General features: G+C 43.7%; 1 protein-coding gene across 2 annotated transcripts in view; it reads left to right on the plus strand.

The window, feature by feature from the left end:
- The window catches only part of DHCR7 (7-dehydrocholesterol reductase), a 47,180-nt gene extending 28,989 nt beyond the window's left edge, over positions 1-18,191 (plus strand). For both annotated transcript variants that reach the window (XM_040409692.1, XM_040409693.1), the window contains exons 2-8: positions 1,411-1,512; positions 5,300-5,522; positions 5,915-6,005; positions 6,310-6,523; positions 13,335-13,539; positions 13,937-14,068; positions 17,351-18,191. In XM_040409692.1, coding sequence (XP_040265626.1) covers positions 1,418-1,512; positions 5,300-5,522; positions 5,915-6,005; positions 6,310-6,523; positions 13,335-13,539; positions 13,937-14,068; positions 17,351-17,815 — 1,425 coding nt within the window. In that variant the 5' untranslated portion in view covers positions 1,411-1,417 and the 3' untranslated portion in view covers positions 17,816-18,191. The remainder of the gene's footprint in view (positions 1-1,410; positions 1,513-5,299; positions 5,523-5,914; positions 6,006-6,309; positions 6,524-13,334; positions 13,540-13,936; positions 14,069-17,350) is intronic.
- Positions 18,192-21,197: the final 3,006 nt, after the last annotated feature.

Here is a 21,197-nt window from a genome sequence, read left to right on the forward strand (position 1 = left end):
TGCGAGATTTTTCCGCGCGAGTGCAAAATATTGTAATGCGTTTTGCACGCGCGTGAGAAAAATCGGCATGTTTGGTACCCAAACCTGAACTTCTTCACAGAAGTTCGGGTTTGGGTTAGGTGTTCTGTAGATTGTATTATTTTCCCTTATAACAAGGTTATAAGGGAAAATAATAGCATTCTTAATACAGACTGCATAGTAAAACAGCGCTGGAGAGGTTAAAAAATAATAATAATAATTTAACTCACCTTAATCCACTTGCTCGCGCAGCCCAGCTTCTCTTCTGTCTTCTTCTTTGCTGTGTACAGGAAAAGGACCTGTGGTGACGTCACTTCGGTCATCACATGGTCCATCACATGATCTTTTACCATGGTGATGGATCATGTGATGGACCATGTGATGACCGGAGTGACATCACCACAGGTCCTTTTCCTGTACACAGCAAACAATAAGACAGAAGAGATGCCGGCTGCGCGAACAAGTGGATTAAGGTGAGTTAAATTATTATTATTATTTTTTTAACCCCTCCAGCCCTATTGTACTATGCATTCTGTATTCAGAATGCTATTATTTTCCCTTATAACCATGTTATAAGGGAAAATAATAATGATCGGGTCTCCATCCCGATCGTCTCCTAGCAACCGTGCGTGAAAATCGCACCGCATCCGCACTTGCTTGCAATTTTCACGCAGCCCCATTCACTTCTATAGGGGCCTGACTGCGTGATAAACGCACAATATAGAGCATGCTGCGATTTCCACACAACGCACAAGTGATGCGTGAAAATCACCGCTCATGTGCACAGCCCCATAGAAATGAATGGGTCCGGATTCAGTGCGGGTGCAATGCGTTCACCTCACGCATTGCACCCGCGCGGAAAACTCGCCCGTGTGAAAGAGGCCTTAGAGATAGCAGCGGCGAGGGGGGAGGTGTACACTGCAGATTATATATACAAATAGTGGAAAGGAAGTATGGATCCAAGAAGGGCAGCTCATGCAGTGGAGAGGAAAGCACATAGAGGGCAGGGGGAAGACAGCGACATCCTGGACACACAGATCAGGCATGAGTTACTGGGAGGGACATATCCACATGAGAAAAGTCTGAAACATGGAGCAGGCTAAAAACTGAATATCTGGGGGTCTGAAAATGAATAAAGCAATGAATAAAGATTGCAACTTGAAACTTAGTGTAATATATATATATTTTTTAAATGCCACATTTTCCAGAATAATGGATGCCTCGGTGGAAGCCTTTTATAAAGCACCATGGGTCTGTCAGGCACCACTGGTGTCTATATGTGACGGATCCAGCACTGCATTGTCTCCATTATAAAGTGAAGTCAGATTGCAGATGTGAACAGAGCCTAATAAACGTCCTGTAGGTAACATTTTATTCCTCTCTTTCTTGCAGTATAAAAATGGGCGAGCGCCGGAAACCAAATGCATCAAGAGGAGAGCACAAGCAAATAAGTGATGGTGCAAAAGAGCAGGCTGGCCAGTGGGGGCGAGCATGGTAAGAAAATCATCGCCTCTATCACCTGGTTTCAGATCAATCATAGTCTACCCTGCAGATTTATAACTAGTTCTATAAACAATTCAAATAACTATAAAACCTTAATGTGAATATTCAGCCTTAAATAACATTTTGGAGGAGATTTATCAAACTGGTGTAAAGTAGAACTGGCTTAGTTGCCCATAGAAACCAATCAACTTTTTATTTTTTAGAGCAAAGGTGAAATCTGATTGGTTGCTATGGGCAACTAAGCCAGTTCTACTTTACACCAGTTTGATAAATCTCCTCCTTTTTGTTGTATATATTAATAGGTTCAAAATATATCTTTATATGGCTGGGGTTGCATTTCTCTGATACAAAGCTCCATATCCTCTGCATAGACATATACTGTACATATAAAAGACAGCATGCAGCTACAACTTGAGGGAGCTTAGGAGTGTACTATATACTGTTTATACATGTAACTCAATGGTAAATCTATGAGCACTAAGCTCCCTCTAGTGGTGGCTGTAGGCAGCCTGCATGCTATGTGCAGTAAGCTACCTCTAGTAGTGGTGGCTGTAGGTAGCCTGCATGCTATGTGCAGTGACCTCCCTCTAATGGTGGCTGTAGGCAGCCTGCATGCTATGTGCAGTAATCTCCCTCTAGTGGTGGCTGTAGGTAGCCTGCATGCTATGTGCAGTAAGCTCCCTCTAGTGGTGGCTGTAGGCAGCCTGCATGCTATGTGCAGTAAGCTCCCTCTAGTGGTGGCTGTAGGTAGCCTGCATGCTATGTGCAGTAAGCTCCCTCTAGTGGTGGCTGTAGGTAGCCTGCATGCTATGTGCAATAAGCTCCCTCTAGTGGTGGCTGTAGGTAGCCTGCATGCTATGTGCAGTAAGCTCCCTCTAGTGGTGGCTGTAGGTAGCCTGCATGCTATGTGCAGTAACCTCCCTCTAGTAGTGGTGGCTGTAGGTAGCCTGCATGCTATGTGCAGTGACCTCCCTCTAATGGTGGCCGTAGGTAGCCTGCATGCTATGTGCAGTAAGCTCCCTCTAATGGTGGCTGTAGGTAACCTGCATGCTATGTGCAGTGATCTCCCTCTAGTGGTGGCTGTAGGTAGCCTGCATGCTATGTTCGGTAATCTCCCTCTAGTGGTGGCTGTCAGTAGCCTGCATGCTATGTGCAGTAAGCTCTCTCTAGTGGTGGCTGTAGGTAGACTGCATGCTATGTGCAGTAAGCTCCCTCTAGTGGTGGCTGTAGGTAGCTTGTATGCTATGTGCAGTAAGCTCCCTCTAGTGGTGGATGTAGGTAGCCTGCATGCTATGTGCAGTAAGCTCTCTCTAGTGGTGGCTGTAGGCAGTCTGTATGCTATGTGCAGTAAGCTCCCTCTAGTGGTGGCTGTAGGTAGCCTGCATGCTATGTGCAGTAAGCTCCCTCTAGTGGTGGCCGTAGGTAGCCTGCATGCTATGTGCAGTAACCTCCCTCTAGTAGTGGTGGCTGTAGGTAGCCTGCATGCTATGTGCAGTGACCTCCCTCTAATGGTGGCCGTAGGTAGCCTGCATGCTATGTGCAGTAAGCTCCCTCTAATGGTGGCTGTAGGTAACCTGCATGCTATGTGCAGTGATCTCCCTCTAGTGGTGGCTGTAGGTAGCCTGCATGCTATGTTCGGTAATCTCCCTCTAGTGGTGGCTGTAGGTAGCCTGCATGCTATGTGCAGTGACCTCCCTCTAATGGTGGCCATAGGTAGCCTGCATGTTATGTGCAGTAAGCTCCCTCTAATGGTGGCTGTAGGTAACCTGCATGCTATGTGCAGTAATCTCCCTCTAGTGGTGGCTGTAGGTAGCCTGTATGCTATGTGCAGTAAGCTCCCTCTAGTGGTGGCTGTAGGTAGCCTGCATGCTATGTGCAGTAAGCTCCCTCTAGTGGTGGCTGTAGGTAGCCTGCATGCTATGTGCAGTAATCTCCCTCTAGTGGTGGCTCTAGGTAGCCTGCATGCTATGTGCAGTAATCTCCCTCTAGTGGTGGCTGTAGGTAGCCTGCATGCTATGTACAGTAAGCTCCCTCTAGTGGTGGCTGTAGGTAGCCTGAATGCTATGTGGAGTAAGCTCCCTCTAGTGGTGGCTGTAGGTAGCCTGCATGCTATGTGCAGTAATCTCCCTCTAGTGGTGGCTGTAGGTAGCCTGCATGCTATGTGCAGTAAGCTCCCTCTAGTGGTGGCTCTAGGTAGCCTGCATGCTATGAGCAGTAAGCTCCGTCTAGTGGTGGCTGTAGGTAGCCTCCATGCTATGTGCAGTAAGCTCCCTCTAGTGGTGGCTGTAGGTAGCCTGCATGCTATGTGCAGTAAGCTCCCTCTAGTGGTGGCTGTAGGTAGCCTGCATGCTATGTGCAGTAAGCTCCCTCTAGTGGTGGCTCTAGGTAGCCTGCATGCTATGTGCAGTAAACTCCGTCTAGTGGTGGCTCTAAGTAGCCTGCATGCTATGTGCAGTAAGCTCCCTCTAGTGGTGGCTCTAGGTAGCCTGCATGCTATGTGCAGTAAGCTCCCTCTAGTGGTGGCTCTAGGTAGCCTGCATGCTATGTGCAGTAATCTCCCTCTAGTGGTGGCTGTCAGTAGCCTGCATGCTATGTGCAGTAATCTCCCTCTAGTGGTGGCTCTAGGTAGCCTGCATGCTATGTGCAGTAATCTCCCTCTAGTGGTGGCTGTCAGTAGCCTGCATGCTATGTGCAGTAATCTCCCTCTAGTGGTGGCTGTCAGTAGCCTGCATGCTATGAGCAGTAAGCTCCGTCTAGTGGTGGCTGTAGGTAGCCTGCATGCTATGTGCAGTAAGCTCCCTCTAGTGGTGGCTGTAGGTAGCCTGCATGCTATGTGCAGTAAGCTCCCTCTAGTGGTGGCTGTAGGTAGCCTGCATGCTATGTGCAGTAAGCTCCCTCTAGTGGTGGCTCTAGGTAGTCTGCATGCTATGTGCAGTAAGCTCCGTCTAGTGGTGGCTCTAAGTAGCCTGCATGCTATGTGCAGTAAGCTCCCTCTAGTGGTGGCTCTAGGTAGCCTGCATGCTATGTGCAGTAAGCTCCCTCTAGTGGTGGCTCTAGGTAGCCTGCATGCTATGTGCAGTAATCTCCCTCTAGTGGTGGCTGTCAGTAGCCTGCATGCTATGTGGAGTAAGCTCCCTCTAGTGGTGGCTGTAGGTAGCCTGCATGCTATGTGCAGTAATCTCCCTCTAGTGGTGGCTGTCGGTAGCCTGCATGCTATGTGCAGTAATCTCCCTCTAGTGGTGGCTCTAGGTAGCCACCATATCATCTTGGGAAATTTTTTGTTTTTTACTGGCGAAATGTTGCATTGCTGTATTGGATTTAATTTTTTGAATGAACAGCTTGGAGTTTTTGATTAACCGCTACAATGCTGTGGCCTTCTTTCTTTGTATTAAGAAATTGATCAGTGCAGAGTTTTTGACTTAACATTTACATGATAATAAAAGACAGATATTAACCTTTCTTCTATTTTGTAGCTGTATCTGTTGAGTCACAAACAATATGGCTGCCATTACATCTTGCCCGGTGATCCCCGACTCCTGAATAGAATATTTGCTGGGTTATGCAGTAATATAGAAGCATAGCATACAGGATATGTCCTTTAGGACTCAGGAGTCTGGGAAAGCTGGGTGACCCAACATTTTCTGAAGGAAATAGCGAAATACAATGTTTCTATCGTGACAGTAATGTACGACCTGATGTCTAATGTGACACATTTGCAGTAAATGTTGCCAGGAGTATTCTGTATGTTGCAGTATTACATTGTATTGACTCCTTACAGGGAGGTGGACTGGTTCTCTCTGGGCGGCGTCATCTTCCTGCTGATGTTTGCGCCATTTATCGTCTATTATTTCGTGATGTCATGTGATCAGTACCAGTGCGCTCTCACAGGCCCTGTCCTTGATCTGTACACGGGAAAAACTCAGCTGTCTGACATCTGGAGCAAGACGCCTCTGATCACCTGGAAAGCGGTTTACATCTATGCGGCCTGGGTCTCTTTACAGGTACAGATTTCCTATAGTAAAGGGGTTGTTCAGGATTAGGAGTATATGGCTGCGTTCTTCCAGAATTATCACCACACCTGGGTTGTTTCTGGCATTGCAGCTCGGTAGAAGTGCACTGGGCTGAGTAATTGTTACGGGCAGCCGGTGTGGAGCCACTGCAGCAACTAACTGGTTTGGCGTTGGATTAGTCCTAAGGGCGTTATCCATGTGATCCCCTAGTTTTCACCCTTTGAACCCTATACAGGGATCTAGCCTTCGCTGCAGGGGGCCATCCAGATAGCTACTTCTTGGAATAGTCCCAGTGTGGTGGACAGCTGGTGTGATGACATTCCATTTTGGAATCCATGACAGAGTTTAATACATTTCTGATGTTCAATGTGTTGATGTTGTAGGTGTTCCTGTACCTGTTACTTCCGGATATCTGCCATAAATTTATCCCCGGATATGTTGGAGGTGTCCAAGAAGGATCACGAACACCGGCTGGTGAGTGCAGATATAACATTCTTCTAATAGTCTATCACAGTGTTTCCCAACCAGTGTGCCTCCAGCTGTTGCAAAACTACAACTCCCAGCATGCCCGGACAGCCTTTGGCTGTGCGGGCATGCTGGGAGTTGTAGTTTTGCAACAGCTGGAGGCACACTGGTTGGGAAACACTGGTCTATCATGCATCACAATTCTATATTCTGCATATTTCCAATTCATTACCAGAACGTGGACTCAAGTTATTTAACGGGTTAGTGACACGTCCTTAATATGTCACCCGTTCCCTGCACTCTGTCTTCTCAGGTATCGTTAACAAGTACCAGATCAACGGACTCCAGGCCTGGATCATAACCCACATTCTGTGGTTCGCTAATGCCTATTATTTCCACTGGTTCTCTCCCACCATCATCATTGACAACTGGATTCCCTTGTTGTGGTGTACAAATCTACTGGGATACTCAGTCTCCACCTTCGCCATGATCAAGGCCTACTGGTTCCCAACAAATGTCAAAGACTGGTAAGATGGCGCTAGAGATGAGAAGGGAGAATATATATATATATATAGCAGTATTTCAAGAGAGCGTGAACAGCACAGCAGTACTTTGTGGTAACGGGTGCCAGCAGCTGATGAAGCGATCCAAACTTCCAATATCAATAATCCCAGAAAATCCACGGCACTTCCTTTAGTAAAACGTGTCGTTTTATTCACCAATAGCAACGTTTCGGTTCGCACACTGGAACCTTTCTCAGGGATACAAAAAAGGGAGTGCACACAGCATATATATAGCATATTCAATATCAATGAATCAATAACATATTCAAGTAAAAATTGTGATAATATTCATAAAAGTGTGCATCAAAAATACAATTGTACATGATTCCAGACCCATATGAAACCCATACAAAATAAATGAATGCATCCTCAAAGTTACATATACATAAGAGACTATAAGTCATATTTCATACTAATTAGATCACTCATTAAAACCCAGGTGATATAATAAATAACATGATTAAAACCAGTGGTTGAACATTTGTAACCTGATTCGGATCCAAGCGGCACATGGAGATCTGGCGTGGTGTGTAGACAGCGGCGCCCGCGCGATGCTACTGCCGCAATCATTCCGGTAGAAGCAGTCTTCTATGAGTGGATGTGTCACATGATCAACAGGTCAGATGACCGGAACGTTAGAATCACATGGGGCATGTTTGTATACGTTACTACAGTAACCATCACATGACTCAGGTCCTGCACTTTCTGACGAACAATTCGCAGGATCTATATTTCCATTTATTTAGAAGAAAATAAGAATATCCTCTGTCACCCTAATATAGTCACCTCTCTCCACATATGTAGCTCAAGGATCGCAAAGAAATGCATCCCATAATAAACGAATATTGATGTTAACTAGCAGAGTGAGTGGCAGATTGGGAGCCCTGTATATTCCTGATTGATCCCCTTCTTTTGACAGTGAAGGATGTGGTTGCCCTATATTCGCTTATGTACAATTGTATTTTTGATGCACACTTTTATGAATATTATCACAATTTTTACTTAATTATGTTATTGATTAATTGATATTGAATATGCTATATACAGGGAGTGCAGAATTATTAGACAAGTTGTATTTTTGAGGATTAATTTTATTATTGAACAACAACCATGTTCTCAATGAACCCAAAAAACTCATTAATATCAAAGCTGAATATTTTTGGAAGTAGTTTTTAGTTTTAGCTATTTTAGGGGGATATCTGTGTGTGCATGTGACTATTACTGTGCATAATTATTAGGCAACTCAACAAAAAACAAATATATACCCATTTCAATTATTTATTTTTACCAGTGAAACCAATATAACATCTCAACATTCACAAATATACATATCTGACATTCAAAAACAAAACAAAAACAAATCAGTGACCATATAGCCACCTTTCTTTGCAAGGACACTCAAAAGCCTGCCATCCATGGATTCTGTCAGTGTTTTGATCTGTTCACCATCAACATTGCGTGCAGCAGCAACCACAGCCTCCCAGACACTGTTCAGAGAGGTGTACTGTTTTCCCTCCTTGTAAATCTCACATTTGATGATGGACCACAGGTTCTCAATGGGGTTCAGATCAGGTGAACAAGGAGGCCATGTCATTAGATTTTCTTCTTTTATACCCTTTCTTGCCAGCCACGCTGTGGAGTACTTGGACGCGTGTTATGGAGCATTGTCCTGCATGAAAATCATGTTTTTCTTGAAGGATGCAGACTTCTTCCTGTACCACTGCTTGAAGAAGGTGTCTTCCAGAAACTGGCAGTAGGACTGGGAGTTGAGCTTGACTCCATCCTCAACCCGAAAAGGCCCCACAAGCTCATCTTTGATGATACCAGCCCAAACCAGTACTCCACCTCCACCTTGCTGGCGTCTGAGTTGGACTGGAGCTCTCTGCCCTTTACCAATCCAGCCACGGGCCCATCCATCTGACCCATCAAGACTCACTCTCATTTCATCAGTCCATAAAACCTTAGAAAAATCAGTCTTGAGATATTTCTTGGCCCAGTCTTGACGTTTCAGCTTGTGTGTCTTGTTGGTGGTCGTCTTTCAGCCTTTCTTACCTTGGCCATGTCTCTGAGTATTGCACACCTTGTGCTTTTGGGCACTCCAGTGATGTTGCAGCTCTGAAATATGGCCAAACTGGTGGCAAGTGGCATCTTGGCAGCTGCACGCTTGACTTTTCTCAGTTCATGGGCAGTTATTTTGCGCCTTGGTTTTTCCACACGCTTCTTGCGACCCTGTTGACTATTTTGAATGAAACGCTTGATTGTTCGATGATCACGCTTCAGAAGCTTTGCAATTTTAAGAGTGCTGCATCCCTCTGCAAGATATCTCACTATTTTTGACTTTTCTGAGCCTGTCAAGTCCTTTTTTTGACCCATTTTGCCAAAGGAAAGGAAGTTGCCTAATAATTATGCACACCTGATATAGGGTGTTGATGTCATTAGACCACACCCCTTCTCATTACAGAGATGCACATCACCTAATATGCTTAATTGGTAGTAGGCTTTCGAGCCTATACAGCTTGGAGTAAGACAACATGCATAAAGAGGATGATGTGGTCAAAATACTCATTTGCCTAATAATTCTGCACTCCCTGTATAAGCTGTGTGCACTCCCTTTTTTGTATCCCTGCTTGAGAAAGGTTCCAGTGCGCGAACCGAAACGTTGCTATTGGTGAATAAAACGACACGTTTTACTAAAGGAAGTGCCGTGGATTTTCTGGGATTATACATACACTCACCTAAAGAATTATTAGGAACACCTGTTCTATTTCTCATTGATGCAATTATCTAGTCAACCAATCACATGGCAGTTGCTTCGATGCATTTAGGGGGGTGCTCCTGGTCAAGACAATCTCCTGAACTCCAAACTGAATGTCAGAATGGGAAAGAAAGGCGATTTAAGCCATTTTGAGCGTGGCATGGTTGTTGGTGCCAGACGGGCCGGTCTGAGTATTTCACAATCTGCTCAGTTACTGGGATTTTCACGCACAACCATTTCTAGGGTTTACAAAGAATGGTGTGAAAAGGGAAAAACATCCAGTATGCGGCCGTCCTGTGGGCGAACATGCCTTGTGGATGCTGGAGGTCAGAGGAGAATGGGCCGACTGATTCAAGCTGATAGAAGAGCAACGTTGGCTGAAATAACCACTCGTTACAACCGAGGTCTGCAGCAAAGCATCTGTGAAGCCACAACACGCACAACCTTGAGGCGGATGGGCTACAACAGCAGAAGACCCCACCGGGTACCACTCATCTCCACTACAAATAGGAAAAAGAGGCTACAATTTGCACGAGCTCACCAAAATTGGACTGGTGAAGACTGGAAAAATGTTGCCTGGTCTGATGAGTCTCGATTTCTGTTGAGACATTCAATTGGTAGAGTCCGAATTTGGTGTAAACAGAATGAGAACATGTACCCATCCTCTGATGGCTACTTCCAGCAGGATAATGCACCATGTCACAAAGCTCCAATCATCTCACATTGGTTTCTTGAACATGACAATGAGTTCACTGGACTAAAATGGCCCCACAGTCACCAGATCTCAACCCAATAGAGCATCTTTGGGATGTGGTGGAACGGGAGCTTCGTGCCCTGGATGTGCATCCCTCAAATCTCCATCAACTGCAAGATGCTATCCTATCAATATGGGCCAACATTTCTAAAGAATGCTATCAGCACCTTGTGGAATCAATGCCACGTAGAATTAAGGCAGTTGTGAAGGCAAAAGGGGGTCCAACACCATATTAGTATGGGGGCACTAATAATTCTTTAGGGGAGTGTATATACACACTCTGACAGGAACTAAATAGGGACATGAAAGTGCAATTCAGCCCCCAACACTATCTCTAGTGGGGCTGTACCCTGTGTACTGTTTTAACCCATAATTTTCAGGGTTTTTAACGCTTGTACATGTCACAGTCATTACCGCTGGCTGTGACCTTCTGTCTATGCTCTCGCTGCAGCTCCGTTCCTCTGTATTATTTGTGGTTCTGTATGGGTTAACTCCCCTGTGTTCCTATTAGGAGTTAATTCTCTGTCTGCTCCATGGGTGTGGTCTCTCTGCTGCACCCATGGAACCTGTATATAAGGCTGAGGTTTCCTCAGTTCTGGGTCAGCTCTCCTGGTGTGTGTTGTCTTGTCCTGCTCTGCTCCTGGTTTGTACTTTCTCTCCCATGCTGCTGACCCATGGGATCTGTGTCTGTCTGTCTGTCTGTGCTATGTGAGTTTCCCTACTTGTTCATTTGCGTCCTTTTCCCTGTCTTTCTGTTCTGCCAGTTATGTTTTAGATACTTTGTGTTTATTCTGATGTCTGTGTTCAGCAAGCTTTTGCAGCAGAGTGGCATGACAAGGCCATGCAGTTTAATACTGGTGGAGCAAGTCCTTCTCTGCTCATTGCCACTCCTGCTCCCTTGCATGAACTCCTGCTTGTGTTATTATTTGCCCTGTTTTGTATTTACCTGTCTGTTATGTTTGCCTATGTGCCGTCGGTACCTTCTGGTACCTGTTGTCCATTCGCTCCTGCTGTCACTGTCTAGGTCACGCTCCAGAGTGGACCCTGGCAACTTTCTGCGGCTAAGTCTAACCCTACCATCTAGGGCTCTGGTGAAAACCAGGAGTTGCTTAGTTACGCCCCTCTGGAGTATTACTAGACAGTGGCGCAGTGGGGGTTTTCTCCCACTGTGCTGACGGTACATAGAGCTCATGTTTTTTCTGTGCTGCCTTTCATGTTTTTGTTTGTGCAATAAACTCTTATGTGTCTGTACCTGATTTTTCGTTTATTGCTTGACGACGCGGTGGTCTCTCCTGGGACCTCCAACTCGTGACAGTACAGATCTCCATGTGTTTCCAGTGGTTTTAGGCTGCTTTCACATGTGTGTTTTTATGCACTTTTATGTTTTTGTCAACTTATTTGCACCTGTGTTGCTTGGTGTGTGGTTTTTTTTCTTCACAAAATCGCGAGTTCCAGATATTAGCTGAATGCCTGTGGGAGATATGAAACGTAGGGAACTACAGGGTTTTTTCTTTACTTTTGGTGGTTTTGTTCATTAGGTGTCATGTGTCATGTTTCTGGCTTTTCAAGCATTTTTTTCAGGCGTCTTAACCACCTCTATAGGTGAAAAATGCACACACATAGCAACCAATCAGTTTCCACCTTTCATTTTCCAAAGGAGCTGTAAAAAATGAAAGGTGGAATCTGATTGGTTGCTATGGGCTAACTTTTAAGGTCCTTACACATTTGCACTGATGCTTTTCCACAGTAAAAAAAAACATGCCAGAATAATGTTTTGTGGCATTTTTCTGATGATTTTTGCAAACAGTATGTTTGCCCACTAGCGCTTTCTTCATGGCATTTTGCCCTATGGAGGAGGTGATTTAAAAACATCAAGAGCTCTAGAGTGCTGCATTTTTCAAAATGATTAACAAAAACGCTAAGACCAAAATAACTCTTGTGTGTCCTATGTTACATATTACATATTCACATAGACCTTCACCTAAAATCTGCAGCTGGTATTTTACGATAAAAATCATAGGTGAAAAAAAAAAATGCAAAACATGCAAAGGCTCAGGAAATCGCCAGCAAAAGCCTACGTGTGAAGCCGCTCTTAGGCCCCTTTCACACAGGCAAGTATTCCACGCGGATGCGATGCGTGAGGTGAACGCATTGCACCCGCACTGAATCCTGACCCATTCATTTCTATGGGGCTGTGCCTACGAGCAGTGATTTTCACGCATCACTTTTGCGTTGCGTGAAAATCGCAGCATGCTCCTCTTTGTGCGTTTTTCACGTAACGCAGGCCCCATAGTAATGAATGGGGTTGCGTGAAAATCGCAAGCATCCGCAAGCAAGTGCGGATGCGGTGCGATTTTCACGCACGGTTGCTAGGAGACGATCGGGATGGAGACCCGATCATTATTATTTTCCCTTATAACATGGTTATAAGGGAAAATAATAGCATTCTGAATGCATAGTAAAATAGGGCTGGAGGGGTTAAAAAAAAAAAAAAAAAAATTTAACTCACCTTAGTCCACTTTATCGCGCAGCCCGGCTTCTCTTCTGTCTCCTTCTTTGCTGATTGCAGGAAAAGGACCTGTGGTGACGTCACTCCGGTCATCACATGGTCCATCACATGATCTTTTACCATGGTGATGGATCATGTGATGGACCATGTGATGACCGGAGTGACGTCACCACAGGTCCTGTTGCTGCACACAGCTAAGATGAAGACAGAAGGAGATGCCGGCTGCGCGATCAAGTGGATTAAGGTGAGTTAAATTATTTTTTATTTATTTTTAACCCCTCTAGCGCTATTTTACTATGCATTCTGTATTCAGAATGCTATTATTTTCCCTTATATAAGGGAAAATAATACAATCTACAGAACACCGATTCCCAAGCCCGAACTTCTGTGAAGAAGTTCGGGTTTGGGTACCAAACATGCGCGATTTTTCTCACGCGAGTCCAAAACGCATTAAAATGTTTTGCACTCGCGCAGAAAAATTGCGCATGTTCCCGCAACGCACCCGCACCTTTTCCCGCAATGCCCGTGTGAAAGGGGCCTTAGGGTCTATTGTTGTTCATGGTAGGTTTTTACAACCTGTCACTTTCCTTTCACCTCAGTGTGATGACACCGCCGCGGATCCATATCTAACATATAAATTGAGATAACAGGAAAAAAAGCAAAACTGAGAGAAAATGCTGTTTTACAAAAATACATTATAAAATTCAACTATAGAAAATTATTTGTTTTACCTATTTTGATCAACTTTTTTTTGCAGTAAATTCACTGGGAACTTTCTCTATAACTACATGATGGGGATTGAATTTAACCCTCGCATTGGAAAGTGGTTCGACTTTAAGCTTTTCTTCAACGGACGCCCTGGAATTGTTGGCTGGACTTTAATTAACCTGTCATATGCTGCCAAGCAGCAAGAGTTATACGGGCAGATCACAAACTCCATGATTCTTGTCAACATTCTGCAGGTATGGTCAATGGTGTTCTGAATGTGGAGAGGGGATAAAGCTGGCCACACGTGCATCAGCCAACCATCTAATGCATGGAGGAGATAAGGATCAGGCATGTTGGATTCAGATGTCTGATCTTTGTGTAAGTGGAGAGATAAGCTGCTGCTAGAGGAGGTTGTCAGCCTCTTTCTCAACTTTGCCATTACATATGCATGCTCAGCTGAGTCGAGCATGCATATGGATGGGAGGATTGGGGGATATGCTGTAGCTGAATGAGCTTCTGGCGACTTCTATCTCATGTATACGATGCCAGACATCATGAGATGGAGGCTGGAGAGTTCATTATTCTTGTTTTTATGCTCAGTGTTGTAAACATTATTGTAGCCTTACCACACCTGATGTTTGTTATCCGCAGGCCAACTATGTGGTGGATTTTTTCTGGAACGAAGCCTGGTACCTGAAGACAATTGATATTTGTCATGACCACTTTGGCTGGTACCTGGGATGGGGAGATTGCGTCTGGCTTCCCTTCCTCTACACATTACAGGTAATGTATCTCTGTAAATTGTCACAGGAAGGTATTGGCGCCAGCTGCGTCATCTTCAGCTGCTGCTCTGTGGAGTCACCTGCTTATGCTTCATGGTCCCTAACAATATGGAAAATGCAATGTGTAGCTTTTAGGGTACATCCACATGGGACAGACACAATGCAGATTAGCATGCAGCATACTATAGCAATTTTTGCAAGTCTCGTCCACACATTGCTGAAAAAATCCACTGCAGATGCTGGAGATTTCCACTGTGGATCAAAAAAAAAAATCTACAATAAAATCTGCAGTCCACATGTAACTCATAAGATTTTGCCATGGATTTGTCACAGATATTTCTGCCACACCACAGGACACCGTACCCTTAAATGTCGAGCATATAACTTAGATATCAAATATTTAAATGATGGTGCTGATACAGGAGCTGCGCTGGCACCATCGGTAGCATGGGTCAGATGACCCTGCGGCCACAGGTAGCTCCGATCCTCCCATTTCACCCACAGATGCTGCAGTTAATGGGAGTTACTGCATCTAAGCAGTTAGACATGGGGTCTCCCTCTGTCACCCCATCAGTGCCCCTGCAGCAAAAATCGCCATGTGCCAGTGTTTTTCCCCAGGTCTGCTATATATACTGTATGTACTCATATTTGGCTTTTGCGAGGCTTGTTACACTGACAGGCATAAGGCTACCTGCACACAATGCAGATTATGTGCGTTTTTTTTCTGCACAAATTTTTGTGCGGAATCACTGCACAGTAATATAGTACCAGCAAATTTAATAAGATTTGACAAATCTTGTGTACACTTTGCATTTTTCTTCTGTGCAGATTTTAAAATCCGCAGTATGCCAACTGTTAACTGTTTGTGTGATTCCATACCTTGTATAGATGGTAGTTTCCCCATAGACCTTAATGGATTGGAGCAGCAGCGGCGGAGGGGAACTGGTTTAGAACAATGAATAATTTTTTATTAAATACCTTACCTAACTTTTAAAAAAGAAAAGGGAACGTGTCATCCGAAAATGACCTGCTGTTTAGATCACTTTTTTATGTTTAAAATATTTTTTAATAATTTTTGATGGTTATTTTTAATTTTTCATGTCACTTTTTATATTTAAACTAAAATAAAAAATCCTGCAGTTTTTGCACTGGCCACCAATTTCCGCCACATCTGGTCTAATAATTTCTGCCACATCTTGGTCTGTACAGATCACTTTACTGCAGTTCTCTGCTTATCTGTCGTTCTAATCCTGCCTGTAATGATATCACCTCTGTGTACAGATAAGACAGGATCCACCATTCACAATAGGTGATTGTCAGAGCTTATCTCTTCCTTCCCTGCACAATGACCTCTGCACAGGTCACAGAGCCCAGAAACCTCTCCCATAGAAGTTAGTGAGGTCCCCTCTGGCCATTGTGTCTATGGACCATGGGGCAGCCATAAAGCAATTTTTATGTTGTGTAAATGCTGTTAAGAACATTTCAGGCAAGATGGCCGCCCCGATAATAATGTTCAGGAAATAAAATTAAAAAAATCTACAATCAGAAAATAAAAACAGATCAGAAAAAAAGGATGTGTGTTACTATACAGGGAGTGCAGAATTATTAGGCAAGTTGTATTTTTGAGGATTAATTTTATTATTGAACAACAACCATGTTCTCAATGAACCCAAAAAACTCATTAATATCAAAGCTGAATATTTTTGGAAGTAGTTTTTAGTTTGTTTTTAGTTTTAGCTATTTTAGGGGGATATCTGTGTGTGCAGGTGACTATTACTGTGCATAATTATTAGGCAACTTAACAAAAAACAAATATATACCCATTTCAATTATTTATTTTTACCAGTGAAACCAATATAACATCTCAACATTCACAAATATACATTTCTGACATTCAAAAACAAAACAAAAACAAATCAGTGACCAATATAGCCACCTTTCTTTGCAAGGACACTCAAAAGCCTGCCATCCATGGATTCTGTCAGTGTTTTGATCTGTTCACCATCAACATTGCGTGCAGCAGCAACCACAGCCTCCCAGACACTGTTCAGAGAGGTGTACTGTTTTCCCTCCTTGTAAATCTCACATTTGATGATGGACCACAGGTTCTCAATGGGGTTCAGATCAGGTGAACAAGGAGGCCATGTCATTAGATTTTCTTCTTTTATACCCTTTCTTGCCAGCCACGCTGTGGAGTACTTGGACGCGTGTGATGGAGCATTGTCCTGCATGAAAATCATGTTTTTCTTGAAGGATGCAGACTTCTTCCTGTACCACTGCTTGAAGAAGGTGTCTTCCAGAAACTGGCAGTAGGACTGGGAGTTGAGCTTGACTCCATCCTCAACCCGAAAAGGCCCCACAAGCTCATCTTTGATGATACCAGCCCAAACCAGTACTCCACCTCCACCTTGCTGGCGTCTGAGTCGGACTGGAGCTCTCTGCCCTTTACCAATCCAGCCACGGGCCCATCCATCTGGCCCATCAAGACTCACTCTCATTTCATCAGTCCATAAAACCTTAGAAAAATCAGCCTTGAGATATTTCTTGGCCCAGTCTTGACGTTTCAGCTTGTGTGTCTTGTTGGTGGTCGTCTTTCAGCCTATCTTACCTTGGCCATGTCTCTGAGTATTGCACACCTTGTGCTTTTGGGAACTCCAGTGATGTTGCAGCTCTGAAATATGGCCAAACTGGTGGCAAGTGGCATCTTGGCAGCTGCACGCTTGACTTTTCTCAGTTCATGGGCAGTTATTTTGCGCCTTGGTTTTTCCACACGCTTCTTGCGACCCTGTTGACTATTTTGAATGAAACGCTTGATTCTTCGATGATCACGCTTCAGAAGCTTTGCAATTTTAAGAGTGCTGCATCCCTCTGCAAGATATCTCACTATTTTTGACTTTTCTGAGCCTGTCAAGTCCTTCTTTTGACCCATTTTGCCAAAGGAAAGGAAGTTGCCTAATAATTATGCACACCTAATATAGGGTGTTGATGTCATTAGACCACACCCCTTCTCATTACAGAGATGCACATCACCTAATATGCTTAATTGGTAGTAGGCTTTCGAGCCTATACAGCTTGGAGTAAGACAGCATGCATAAAGAGGATGATGTGGTCAAAATACTCATTTGCCTAATAATTCTGCACGCAGTGTATAGTTTTAACTGGCAGATAAAATTTGGTGACACATTTCCTTTAAGGAATTAAACACCCCCTTAAGGGGTTAACTGTTCTGGCAATGGGCGCATGTAGAATACTTATCTGTATTTTTATTTCTTTGCTTTTTCAGGGCCTGTATTTGGTGTACAACCCAGTTCAGCTCCCCACCACAACCGCAGTAGGAGTTCTGCTACTTGGCCTGATCGGATACTACATCTTCAGGATGACTAACCATCAAAAGGATCTGTTTAGACGCACCAACGGCAACTGTGTGATCTGGGGCAAAAAACCCAAATATATTGAGTGCTTTTACACGTCGGCAGATGGCAAGAGGCACAACAGCAAACTGATGATTTCTGGATTTTGGGGGGTGGCCCGACATTTCAACTACACTGGAGACTTGATGTGCTCGTTGTCGTACTGCCTGGCCTGCGGCTTCGACCATCTCCTGCCTTATTTCTATATTATCTACATGACCATCCTGCTTGTCCACCGCTGTATACGGGACGAGCACCGATGCTCCAGCAAGTATGGGAAGGACTGGAAGCTTTACATCGATGCCGTGCCATACAGATTGCTGCCCGGCGTGTTTTAGAATGTGAAAAATATTTCAGGGAAAACACAAATGTTCATAGTTATTGGAACCGTGACTGATACGGATCAGAAGGATTCTGACCACAGGGACTGCTGCAGCTTTAAAGCGTACGGTACTGGGGACCACGTGTTCAATATGCTATAAATGGGGGTGTTCTGTATATTTGGATGCACGGTTTGTGACCAAGTAAAGAAAGCAATGGACAAGTCTGAGCCTTCAAACACTGTGGCCTTCAGCACAAGCTCAGTAATAAACGAGGACAACTTACATTACAACCCACCTCATCCATTATGTCTGTCTTGGCTGATAGTTTCCTTCACGTCTGTCTCTTGTACAGTTCATTGGAATTTTTCCTGAATAAAATAAATACTTTTTACTGATTGTCGCCATCATTCATTGTAATAGTGCATTGTGGCCATTATTGAACCTCCATATGATATGCCACAATCGGTGGCTGCATATTTGCAGCTTGGCCCTATACATTGGTGACTTAATATATGGAGCTTGACTCTATACATTGGTGGCCTAATATATGGAGCATGGCTCTATACATTGGTGGCCTAATATATGGAGCATGGCTCCATACATCGGTGGTCATATACAGTACAGACCAAAAGTTTGGACACACCTTTTCATTCAAAGAGTTTTCTTTATTTTCATGACTATGAAGGCATCAAAACTATGAATTAACACATGTGGAATTATATACATAACAAACAAGTGTGAAACAACTGAAAATATGTCATATTCTAGGTTCTTCAAAGTAGCCACCTTTTGCTTTGATTACTGCTTTGCACACTCTTGGCATTCTCTTGATGAGCTTCAAGAGGTAGTCCCCTGAAATGGTCTTCCAACAGTCTTGAAGGAGTTCCCAGAGATGCTTGGCACTTGTTGGCCCTTTTGCCTTCAGTCTGCGGTCCAGCTCACCCCAAACCATCTCGATTGGGTTCAGGTCCGGTGACTGTGGAGGCCAGGTCATCTGGCGCAGCACCCCATCACTCTCCTTCATGGTCAAATAGCCCTTACTTTCAAAGTTTTCCCAATTTTTCGACTGACTGACTGACCTTCATTTCTTAAAGTAATGATGGCCACTCGTTTTTCTTTACTTAGCTGCTTTTTTCTTGCCATAATACAAATTCTAACAGTCTATTCAGTAGGACTATCAGCTGTGTATCCACCTGACTTCTCCTCAACGCCACTGATGGTCCCAACCCCATTTATAAGGCAAGAAATCCCACTTATTAAACCTGACAGGGCACACCTGTGAAGTGAAAACCATTTCAGGGGACTACCTCTTGAAGCTCATCAAGAGAATGCCAAGAGTGTGCAAAGCAGTAATCAAAGCAAAAGGTGGCTACTTTGAAGAACCTAGAATATGACATATTGTCAGTTGTTTCACACTTGTTTGTTATGTATATAATTCCACATGTGTTAATTCATAGATTTGATGCCTTCATAGTCATGAAAATAAAGAAAACTCTTTGAATGAGAAGGTGTGTCCAAACTTTTGGTCTGTACTGTATATGGAACATTGCTCTTTTAGAGGCATGGTTCTATACATCGGTGGCCGTATATATGGAGCATTGCTCCTTCAGAGACATGGCTCTATACATCGGTGGCCGTATATATGGAGGATGGCTCTATACATCGGTGGCCGTATATATGGAGCATTGCTCCTTTAGAGGCATGGCTCCATACATCGGTGGCCATATATACTTATTTCTCACCCTATAAGATGCAATAAGAAAAAATATTTTACAGACCTCAGCTCAGTGCCCCAATGTTAATCAGACCTCAGCTCAGACTCCAAATGTTCAGAAGTCCCCCAATCAGACCTCAGATGACATAGTGAAGAACCCTCCATTCAGAGCACCAATGTGAATGACCCCCAAGCAGATCTTTATATCAGAGTCCCAATGTGAATGACCCCCCAAGCAGACCTCAGATCTGAGCCTGATGTGAATGACCCCCAAGCAGACCTCAGAGCAGACATAAAAAAAAATTAACAATTAACTTACCTCTCCTGCTCCAGACAACACCGCCACTCCTCACATCTACACTCTTCTAGTTCAGCCTGCCACGTGCTGTGCTGAACATGATCATACTGCCCCCTATGGACAAGAACATGACCTCTGAGCTGAGACACAGCCTCCAAGTTTCCTATAAATCCAGCAAACGCATCTAAATACGTTTGTTGGGGAGCTTCCTTAAATCTGCAGTATATAAAAAATAAATAAATCATGTTTTAGTGTCTCCATAGTCTGAGAGCCATAGTTTTTTCAGTTTTTGGGCAATTGTCTTAGGTAGGGTATTATTTTTGCGGGATGAGATGACTGTTTGATTGGCACAATTTTGGGGGGCATATGACTTTTTGATCTCTTACTATTACACTTTTTGTGATGTAAGGTGACAAAAAATGGCTTTTTTGACACCGTTTTTATTTTATCTTTTTTTACGGTGTTCACCTTTGACTGAACAGAACAGGCCCGGACAATGGACAATCCTGCGCCTCACACTATAGATTCTACAGCTTTAGGGCTCATTCACACCACCGTATTGTTTTTTTTAGAGAAAGCTGTTACGGACGTTGCAAAACCTAATATGTATACTTTTTAAAAAAAAAATTACATTTAACACAATAATATCATTTTTGAAACAAAGAAAAACATGTTTTTGTGTCTCCATAGTCTGAGAGACATAGTCTTTACATTTTTTGGGCGATTGTCTTAGGTAGGGGCTCAATTCTACTCTTGAGAAAATATCTGTAATCCAGTGGCTCTACTGCAACTAGACACAATGATGGGGCTCACTTCAGTAGACACACCCTCATTGTCTGGCAATTGATAATTTGTAGAAAAGAACTGATTGGCACTCAAAATATATGGAATCACTTGTGTAAATACAAATATAAGATTTATTACGATATAAAAACCTTAAGATTCCTAAAAAAGCAATACAGTGTATACTAAAATCCCTAAACGTAGTTAAAATTTTTTAAAAGTTCGTTAAAAATAGTGAAAGAAGCGAGGAAAGCAGCAAAAAAAAAGCAAAAAAAAAAAAGACCATATGGTCTAGTGATGAATTATCACCACTGGATGTCGCTATGGTACCATAGATGAATGTTCCTTGGTAAAAAGGACTAAGAGTAAACGTCCTCAGATGTTTCGAACTGTTAGGCCCCTTTAACACGGGCGAGATTTCCGCGCGGGTGCAATGCGTGAGGTGAACGCATTGCACCCGCACTGAATCCAGACCCATTCATTTCTATGGGGCTGTGCAGATGAGCGGTGATTTTCACGCATCACTTGTGCGTTGCGTGAAAATCGTAGCATGCTCCTCTTTGTGCGTTTTTCACGTAACGCAGGCCCCATAGAAATGAATG

This window comes from Bufo bufo, chromosome 10 (genome assembly GCF_905171765.1).
Source record: "Bufo bufo chromosome 10, aBufBuf1.1, whole genome shotgun sequence".
Lineage (NCBI taxonomy): Eukaryota > Metazoa > Chordata > Amphibia > Anura > Bufonidae > Bufo > Bufo bufo.